This window comes from Branchiostoma belcheri, unplaced genomic scaffold (genome assembly GCF_001625305.1).
Source record: "Branchiostoma belcheri isolate BF01 breed outbred unplaced genomic scaffold, Haploidv18h27 scaffold173, whole genome shotgun sequence".
Classification (NCBI taxonomy): domain Eukaryota; kingdom Metazoa; phylum Chordata; class Leptocardii; order Amphioxiformes; family Branchiostomatidae; genus Branchiostoma; species Branchiostoma belcheri.
Window position 1 is genome coordinate 507,993 of NW_017803191.1, and position 10,248 is coordinate 518,240.

Genomic DNA, 10,248 nt, shown 5'->3' on the forward strand with positions numbered 1-10,248 from the left:
TATCATTATGTCAAGCATTACTCAAGCTACCTACATACCAAAAATCATGATGATCCATCAATCGGTTCTTGAGTTATCCTCCTTTAAACATTTGTCCTTTAAACCCCCCTGCAGTTCTAGAGCAAGCAACTAGGGGGCCCAAACTCACGTCACTTCTTCCCCAGCACAAGAGCTACCTGCCATCCAAATTTCGTCACCCTAGCATGTCTGGATCATGAGATATCAAAACCGGAAGTTCAGCTGCAGTACCATGACAAGCCGCCAGGGGGCCCAAAATCTAATCAGTTCGAGCTCTCATCAAGGCCTACCCATCTACCAAATATCAAGATAATCCATCTAAGCTTTCTCGAGTTATGCTGTTGACAGACACACACACACACACACGGCCAGGAAAACATAACCTTCTCCAATTCTTGGCGAAGGTAAATATTCAAATATATTCACAGGTCTGTTCTCCTCCATGCTGTACAAGCGGTTCGGTGCGCGCCCCCTAGTGTTCGTAGGCGGAATTGTATCCTCCTTGGGTTTCTTTACGAGTAGTTACGTCACCAACGTCTACGAGCTGTACGTCACCATGGGCGTGGTAGTAGGTGAGTTAAGTTTTAAAACATTTTATATCTACTATAACTCGGTAAAATTTCCAAGTCATCCCTTTCTCTCGTTTATTAGTCCATTTTATATGTGCTAAGATACCAAACTAAAATGCAGATTTATCATACTAAGCACAAAAGTTGAAATGAAACAGTCACAACAAGTTTTCATATTCCCTAGGGACAGGTTGGGGGCTGGCCTACAACCCTGCACTGGTGGCCGTGGGGCAGAACTTCGACAAAAAGCGCCACCTTGCGTACGGCGTGGTGTTGGCAGGAACGGGAGTGGGTGGGTTTGCTTTCTCGCCGCTGTTCCAATATCTCATCAGTCTGTACGGATGGAGGAAGGTCTTACAAATCTATGCCGGGATGAACCTGAGCCACTGTGCTGCTGCACTTCTCTTACGATCCCCAAGAACAACAAACATTTCGAAAAACACGAGGATGAGTCGTTTTAATCTACTGGAACAGGGACGTGATAAAAATCTTCCCGCCTCCCAGAGTTGTAAACGCGACCTTCCAGAGAACAACTCTGTTGTGTCTTTCACAAGCTTGGGAAATGAAAGCAAGGAAACAGAAGCCGTGTCCCTTTATCCTCAACACCGACGGCGAAGCAGCAGCATAAAACTTCCATCCAGTTTGAAATTCAGAAGACGCCCCCGTGCCTCCAGCATATTCGTGAACCTGTACACGAAGGACAGGCCGAGGATATTTGACGTCTCCCTCCTCCGCCATCCACCGTTCCTGGTCCTGTGCGCGTGTGTAGTGGCCAATGAAATGTCGTACCTGGTGGCACCTACGCAGATGGTACCGCGGGCACTGTCCCTCCAGATCCCAAAAACTCAGGCTTCTTTCCTTCCCTCCGTCCTGTCTATCACGGATCTCATCGGACGTTTGCTCTCTGGACTGGTGTCCAAAGTCCCTGGATGCACACGTGCTGTCCAATATGCAGTCTTCTGCATGCTTTGGTCGGCTTCTTCCTTAGCTATCATTTTGGGGGTGACCTACCCACAAATGGCGGCCCTGGCTGGGATGTACGGCTTGTTTAACGGACTGGTGCGGCCTCTGACCACGGCGCTGGCCGCGGATGTGGTGGGGACGGAGCGGATTGAGAGCGGGCTGGGACTGGTCATGCTGTGCCAGGGGGTCGGCTCTGTGGTCGGGCTGCCAATATCAGGTTCGTTTGTCTTGTCTCTTAACCCCCTCCCATTCAAGGTCAACAAATACAGTACCAAAAACACGTCCATATATATTTTTGTCAAGAAATTAAACATCTACAAGTTTAATGTCTTGAATCTTATGGTAGATATGATAATAACTGTACTTTCATAACAGAGGCTATTGACAGACTCTCCTGCCAATAATATTTTTCTACACTGTTGACGGACAAACTAAGCCTGTTATTAAGATTTTGTCACTATTGACAGCCTGTCAATAGCAGCTTGTACATCAATAAAAATGAGCCTTGAATGTTTTTTTGCCACCCAGGTGCCCTCTATGACATGACTGAGAAGTATTACCCATCATTCCTGTTTGCGGGCGCAGCCATCTTCCTCAGCGGAGTCTTCCTCCTCTGTGCTGTCGCCATAGAGGAGAGGAGGAAACATCGCAACAGAGAACCACTCATCTCTGAGCAGAAGTAGAAATAACGTGTTTGCTTGGGATGCCACACATGTAGATATGTATATGGGGGTCTGCACTGAGACTAGGTAGTTAAAGGCTTAAAGCATTGACATGTTATGGTTATTTTTTTTCACTTGTGACTGTGCATGTTCAAGTGTGTATACATGTACATGTATATGGAAGGGAAGGCCATCCTACTAGACTGCAACATTATTCCAAATAAACCCAAATAATCTAACACTACATAGGCACTATTGTCTGGGAATTGCAACAAAACTTTGAAACCCAAGACCAAGAAAAAAGAGACATAACACCATATCACAGTTTTCTGGCAGTCATTTTTGGATAATCATTGTAAAACATGTCACATTGTACATGTACCTGTAACTGCAACTGCAGGTAGAATGTTTTACCAACAGTTCTCTTAAGAACTGTCTAATGCTTAAAATCCAATTTCACTTCTCCAAAATAAAATCATTTTCATTTTAATTCTAAGGGATCCAGAACAGAAAAATGCCATGATTCAGTTATGAATAGATTCTAAGAAAAAAAATCAAATGAATATAAAAAGCACTTTTTGAATAAGCAAATAGCAATTATGATTTTGCTATCTACGGTATACAGTAAGGAAGCGTAATGTTTATATTATTACAAGATATCATTTATCACAATATACATGTAACATGGGGAAGTGACTTATTTTTTCTTCTTGCCCTTCCAGAAGGTCCCAGGTTTTGTCCTGGGTTTCTTGAGGTACTGTCCGGCAGACCTCCGCACCTCTTTCCTCTCTAACCTGTGCTGGGCCTCGTCCAGTTTGCGCTGCGTTTCCCGCGGTTTCTCCACCTGTGGTGTGGTGGTGTCATGTTTGTGAATCTTGTGCACTCTTATTGAAATACATGTAATATCTATTGCACAACTGTTATCCAAAAGGATATCCAAACTTATCGTACATTCTAGTATGGTAGTATTCTATCCATCTGTTATTTACTAGAATGTCATATACAATGTATCTGTTGTTTCCAGAACTGAGATTCCTTTGGAGAAACTTCCCACTACCCTCCAATGCATGCACGCACACACACAACATGGACACAAACACACACGCACCTACACACATGCACACACACAACATGCACACAGACACACACACAGACACAGACACACACACATATGTACATAAACAGACACACAAACATACAACATGCACACACAACACACAGAAACACACACAACACAAACACACACAAGCACAAACAGACAAACACACACACACACACCAACCTTTCTCAGGTTAAAGGTCAGTTCCTTAGACCCCACAGCCTGTCCGCTGAGCCTCAGCATCTTGTCGGACTCCTCCTGAAGTTGGACCCGCTCCCCGAGACTGGCCTTCATCTTCCTCCTACTGTGTTTCTTCTGGTCCCCATCCTTCATAAACTCCTCCCCTGTCTTCAGCTCATAGAACTTTGGAGTCAGATTTGTAACAGCATCCCTCTCCTACAGATGAGGTAGAAAAAACAGAGGGAGATTTGAGTTGTACACAGTACAGAACGAAGTTCTTCATTTTACTTAATAATGAAGATACTTCTGCATTCCTGATGCAGTCATTGAGAAGGTTAGTGGACTCACTCCTGAAATGTTGGCAAGTAAGAAGAACTTGCCAAAAAACAGATGCAAAACAAGCAACTGCATATGATTTTGGAAACGGTCAGACATTTCAGGTATCATATCCGGTTGATTCAGTAGCTGCATTTTTTTGGGTATCTTATTACCTAGATGTCAAACCTTCATGGACGTAAGAAGTTGGTTGTGCACAAGAAAATCCCAGTATCTTATGATCCATCAAACTGATGAAGCTATTCATAGTGGGAATTTTATAGAAGTATGGAATGTTTACACATTGCCTACCCTATCAGCCCTGTGCTGGAGTGCCCTCTCCCTCCTGATGTCCCGATGTTGCCTCCTTAACTCCTCCACAAGGTCACGGTCATCTTCTGAGGAGCTGCTGTCATCATCACTGCCCCGCCCCTCCACCTCCTCCTGCACCAATCACAACAACATGGGCAGCTGTCAATCAATCAATCAATCAACCTTCATTGTGCAAAAATTGTAGATACAATGTATGGCAAGCCCCATTTTGTAATGTTGAACTAACTTGAACATCAAGCACACCACAGTTCAGGCCTTGAAATTCTTATGATTTTTTTCTGTAACCTGTAAAATTAAACATATTACCCGGTATATCTGTATAATCTTATATAATATGAACTAGTCATTCTTACTGGCAAAATGGAAAATACAGAAGCTATTGTTCCTGCCGCAGTACAAGCCTTTGCTAATGCTGTTAAGTAGCTTAGCTCTGATTCAAGATACCAATCCTGACATTTGTTATCCTACAAAACTGTCAAATTTTAAACTGCAGTTAAGAAAGATTTTCTGCAAATGGCCAGTTGCAAGTGTGTACTTTGTGCCTTGCTTGTCCTAGATTATAAGTTTCACATAACATAGTATGTTAACAGGTCAACAAAACTGACAAACCTGTTCCTCCTCATCCTCCTGTACTTCCTGGAACTGGTCCTCCAGTTTTTCTCTCTTCTCTCTCTTCTTCTTGCTCTTCTGCTTGACGACCGGGTTCAGCAGCCTGAACTCCTCCGTCTGCGTGTCCACCTGGAACTCTGGATTAGAGAACAGCGCCGAGAAACGGTCATCCTGCAGAAGGCTGGACGCTTCCTGTACGGACAATAAGGCACAGTTAGGGACTTGTTGTCAATAAATGTTTCAAACTTACTATGCAGTCATGACAGTTGGTGGAATACAACACTTAATGTTACATGTCAAATTAAAGAAAAAGTTAAACAAAGCAGCAATGAATTCTTGAATATGAAATAAAAAGGAATGGATTACTTCACAAGGAAGCATGTCAAATTGATAGTACTGTAAAATGGTTCTATAGCTGCTCCAAGACTTGCTTTATCCCTTTGGTTGCAAAAAAAAAGGAAATCATTCTACATAATCATTTTAAACCCACATGTAGACTTAACATCAACATCTTAACAGTTTCTGAATCAACATGTGCAAAAAGTCTCTCATATCTATACCTTTGCCTTCTTTTTCTTGCCTCCCTCATTGCTGTCCTCTTCTTCCATAAGCCTTTGAGCGAGGTCACGATTAACTTTGGGTAACTTCTGTGGGATAAAAGAAAGGTATTGAGCTTTTGTGAATGCTTTCACAATCTCATTTCTTTAGACCTTCCATCTAAGTCAAACATACAAACATATGATGTGAGAAACTTCAAAGTGTGCCCATTTATGTGTATGTCGGCTTCCTATCCAAGTCAAGTTTGACTGCAAGTTTGCAGTTGAAGTCTTTCCTCAAAGGGCCCTTTGTCAAGCATTTATTTTTCCCATATCACGACATGGTCACAAAAAAGCTTTTGTAAACAGCACCTGTTCTTCAGTCGTATGATTAAAATAGAGCAATCAGTAAATACTTTTATTTGAGTTAAATGAGAGCAAAGTTTTACATTAATTTTGACTCTGCTATCTCTTGTCTCTTCTATCTTCTGTCGGATCTTGTTCCGCCTGTACTCTTCATAAGCGAACGGCTCGGCGATGGTTTTGGCCTTCTGGTACAGACGTATGTCCATGAAGTAACCGTGCATGTACGCACGGAGGAGCGGGGAGCCAATCAGGTGAGACAATCCTGTGGAAGGTAGGCAAAATTGAAACAAGCCTTATGATTGGCCATTTCAATCTCTCCCAATAGTTGGATCAAAATACAATAAGAAAAGGCATACTAAATGTGTTTGAATTAAATAGCATAACAGCTTTGTACATCTATCAACTGTAGTTGAAAGAAATTTAAAGGCATAAAGTAATGTACAATGTACTACTATACAGTACTTTGAGACAAAATCAGAACATAGTTATCTATGAGCCCTGTCACATTTGTCACAAAGGGTTTATGACCCCAAATTGAGGACATACTTGAAAGAGTCGGGGATGTATTACACAGAATTCTTTTCAACTTTTGTCTAAAAATCCTTGTTGTTTACCTAAGTTCTCCAGGTCTGTATCTGTGACAAACTTGTAGTCGTCATACACTGTGGCAGACTCCATCTCCTCCAACTCTTCTGTTAAGTTATCCATGAAGGAGCACCATCTGGGGGCTGGGCCCAGGGACTGGGGACAAGTATCAAGGACATGCTATAATCCTTCCCATGCATTTTGGTGTATAGGACAGTGTCCATCATTTTTCTATAGCCTTTGAGCTACACAATTATGCAATCATAAAAGGTAAATATATCAAAGAATGTTTACAGCTTAGACCAAGTAGTATTAGTGACACGGCATGTTGATTCATCCATAGTCTTGTTCATATGTCATTTCTTTTGTACCAACGTGTCTGTCTGTATTTTTGACTATGAACCTTACAAAAGTCACTGTACTTTTGTTGTGTCAATCAAGTAAAATAGGGCAGACAAATGCATCAACTTACAGGTATAAAGTACGTCAGGACTTTTGGTGCTTCGTTGGCCATGAAGAGTAGTCCTGAATCCGGCCACACATGCAGCTGGTTAATCTCACTCTCAGGCTCGATGGAGGTGTAGGCTTTACCCTGGACAGGGGAGGATCATAAACAGTAAACAACAAACAATAACACTGTATAACAATGCACTATTTTGTTTACAATTTCCAACTATCAGGAAAACGTTGTCACACACAAGTGTAGATTTGGCCTTGATGACAATTTCAGACGAAAACTAAGCTTTTAAACCTAAGAAGACACTTTGCTCCCTCAAAAATTAAAAAAAAAATCTAAAACTGGAAAAATATGACGAGGAAGGGGTCCATCTCTTACCGTGTGCTTGTTCCAGATCTTCAGGATCTTGCTATCGGTGGACAGGACCAGGTCCTGAGGGTCGTTGAACTCTATAGAGTTGATGGGCAGGCCGTAGTGGTGGTCTTTCACCAGGACAGGGCGGCTGGACCGGATGTCATACAGCAAGATCTGCACACAAACAGACCATATCAATTCAAATGTTGTTGTTTCTTGTTGCTTATTAAGAATTGCAGAACTGGACGATTGACATGAAAACAGAATATGTTGATGTTACCTGTCCTGTGCTGGTGCCCACTGCCATCGTCAGGCCGTCTTTGAACTTCAAGGCTGAGATAGCCGGCAGACCTTCAACCCTACAGTTAACACACAAAACAACCATTGTCTCAAGGGTACCTGAGGTTATACAGTAGGTCACATTTGCAGTATGCTTTGTCATAGGATTTTCAAGAAGACTATGAGTATGACAAAACTGATTGTTTACAACAACCGCAAAACAGGAGTACACAAGAACAACAACAACAAAATTGAAGCTGAACGTAAAAGGAACATAAAAAGAAAGATCAGACGGCTTTACTTACATAGTGTCCTCTGTGATGCTACTTAAGGCACAGTCCAGTTCCCCTACTCGACTCCTGACTCGAGGGTCCCAACACTCTATTCTACCCTGAGGAAATACATGTATTCCAATTTCAGTTGTCAGACATTCCAGCAATGTGTAAGGACTAACCTGATTATCTATTAGGATAGGATATGGTGATAAATTTCAGAAAAACAAAATCAGACAGTAGAAAGTAAGGCTGTCCATACCTCTACTGTTCCACAGGCAAACAGATGATGTACTGGGTTGATGTCACATACATTACTCTCTCTGGAACAACAGCAGACAGTTCAGTCAGTTCAGTTCAGTTCAGTTCAGTTCAATGTGTTTAAATCATCACAATATCATCTCTCACAGTTTATCACATTCTACTCTTAGTACTTTATATGTCAATTTATATATCAATGTAACATTGGTAGTTAGGTACATACATGTAGGTAGGTAGGTAACATAATCATTAGGTTGACAAATGAAATGATAGACGAATGCAGGAATCTCAAACAAGAGTTTACAGGACAAGTGTTGACCATTTAATACTTACACAGAATTAGTGACTAGAGGGTTGAGAAACCTGCCCTGCTCCAGGTTGAGTCTGTACACTTCACGACTGAAACAGATATACAAGTTTTAGGTTTTTTTAGGACAGCTAAAATTTCTTCAAGTTCAAACAAAAAAAAAAACTTTCAGCTAGTCAACCTACTGTACCCTTCCTCGGAGACATGATAAATGACCAATGACTTAGGACATATGAGCTTAGGAACAGGAAGCATCATTGGTCAAATGCACCATAAAGTTCAGTATGATAACACTACAGTAAGAGGGGTAGGCAAACCCTCCCCATATGTCTACAAAATCTCACAACAAGGAAACTTACAGCCACAATGAACCACCATGCACAACTGAGAAGGAAGACAAAGCGGAGAACCTACTGTAATTGTTTGGTAATGTTAACTGTACTGACCTTGCTCCAACAAAGTAGAGGTCACATGAAGGTGAGTGGAAGGAGAAATCTCTCCCAACTTTGGGTATCCTGGTCCTGTAATACCTGCCGTACTGAGCATGGAACTCCACATATCTGTCACAGTGGAGGAACACTACCTGCACATAACAAACAAACAAATTTTGGAGCTGGAAGATAATATGTTTGGGCAGTTCAATAGGTATCTAAGAATACACTTCTGATGCACTTCACACGACGAATAAGTCAGGTTACCTAATATGCGGTTACACCAAAAGTTATTGTAAGGGGTAAGCCACCACTGAACTGTACTTGTATGTTACTGTTGTACCTTATTGTTATAGAATATTGGGTCTGGTTCAGATTTCTATAAGTCTTCAGACTTATATACTGTACACATACTTTAGTTTAAACCATTGATGTTTGTATCCATACCTCCTCACTCTGAACCTACCTTTGAATAGTCTTCTGACAAAATGTCAAAAGTGACCACTGAAAATAAAGGAGAGATGCTGTCAGAGAGATCATCTGATGTATGAAAAGAAAGTACAGTCCAAACACATGTTTTCAAACTGTGTATGCCAAGGAGAAAGTTACAGGGAAACAGCCTCCTTGTGTGCACCAAAAGGAAAGGAGCAGAAAAATTGGTGATTACTCGTCTGCTAACCTTCTGCATCCAGGCCTCTCTCAAATTTCATGGACATCTGAGCAACCTCATAGCACCTCACTCTGGGTTTGTAGGTTCCTATAGCACAAAAAAGAACTCACTGTGTATTAAGCACAGACACAAAAAATCACCAAAGAGCGCCAATCGATGAAGACCAAAACTACATAGAACCTCTGTCTACCTGTAACCATGAGGTACTGTCCATCCCTGGAGCTCCTGATACAGTTACTGACTGCCGGCATCTCAAAGTCCTGAATGAGCTGTATTCTTCTTTGGATGTCTGAAATGGGAGTGACAACACATCAAACCAAGAATGAGATCTTCTCTTTGTAGCTTGTCAAGTGCTGTAAGTAACTCATGTTCACGGTTGTCTTTACCACGAACAAATACAGTAATTCACTGACTTTCTTTTTTCTGCACCTGCTGCCACTATCAACATGCTTCCACCGTGAACATACAGTAGTTCTGCAGACATGTCCATTTTTCTCAAACTTTTGCAACCACGAACATAAAGTGAATTACAGTTGATGGACATTAAAAGGCTTCCAGACATGTAGGGGAAAATATTTTTCTGACACACCACACCAAAAACAGCATGAACATGGCTTAATTTTAAAGTGTTGTTTACCTGCATCTTTCTTCTGGAGATCTCTCTTCTTCCTGTCTGTTAACCACTGTTCAAAAGAGATCAAATTATGTTACTTGATCGCAGGGAAAATAACAATCTCATAACAATATGATGGAATTTTCATTATAAATTTGGGCATCACTGGTATACTGTGCGAAGAACTTTAACACTTTTTAGTGGTAAAAAAAGTAAGACTATATTAATGAGGAATGTCTTTATTATAGTATACAGATAACATTAATCAATAGGTGGCCATTCCATCATGTACAAATGATATATAAAAACATTTACGTCGTAAAAACTTATTATACAATCACATGCGCCAAGCGAAACCGAGCGAAAGCT

General features: G+C 41.4%; 2 protein-coding genes across 2 annotated transcripts; one reads left to right on the forward strand and one right to left on the reverse strand.

Annotated features, from left to right (window-relative positions):
• Positions 1-460: 460 nt before the first annotated feature.
• On the forward strand, positions 461-2,275 carry LOC109467013 (monocarboxylate transporter 13-like). Its single transcript, XM_019764906.1, has 3 exons — positions 461-590; positions 772-1,767; positions 2,079-2,275. Exons 1-3 carry the CDS (start codon positions 461-463, stop codon positions 2,231-2,233), a joined length of 1,281 nt encoding a protein of 426 aa, XP_019620465.1. The 3' UTR covers positions 2,234-2,275.
• A 17-nt stretch (positions 2,276-2,292) lies between these two features.
• Positions 2,293-9,949, reverse strand: LOC109466979 (nucleolar protein 10-like; the record flags this gene model as incomplete). Its single annotated transcript, XM_019764864.1, has 18 exons — positions 2,293-3,056; positions 3,495-3,707; positions 4,119-4,250; positions 4,749-4,940; positions 5,309-5,395; positions 5,734-5,912; positions 6,265-6,391; positions 6,708-6,827; positions 7,071-7,220; positions 7,327-7,405; positions 7,631-7,716; positions 7,860-7,920; positions 8,192-8,257; positions 8,612-8,748; positions 9,063-9,100; positions 9,276-9,353; positions 9,457-9,555; positions 9,904-9,949. Coding segments are annotated over 18 exons (2,037 nt in total), but the record flags the coding sequence as incomplete, so codon positions are not given.
• Between the last annotated feature and the right edge of the window lie 299 nt (positions 9,950-10,248).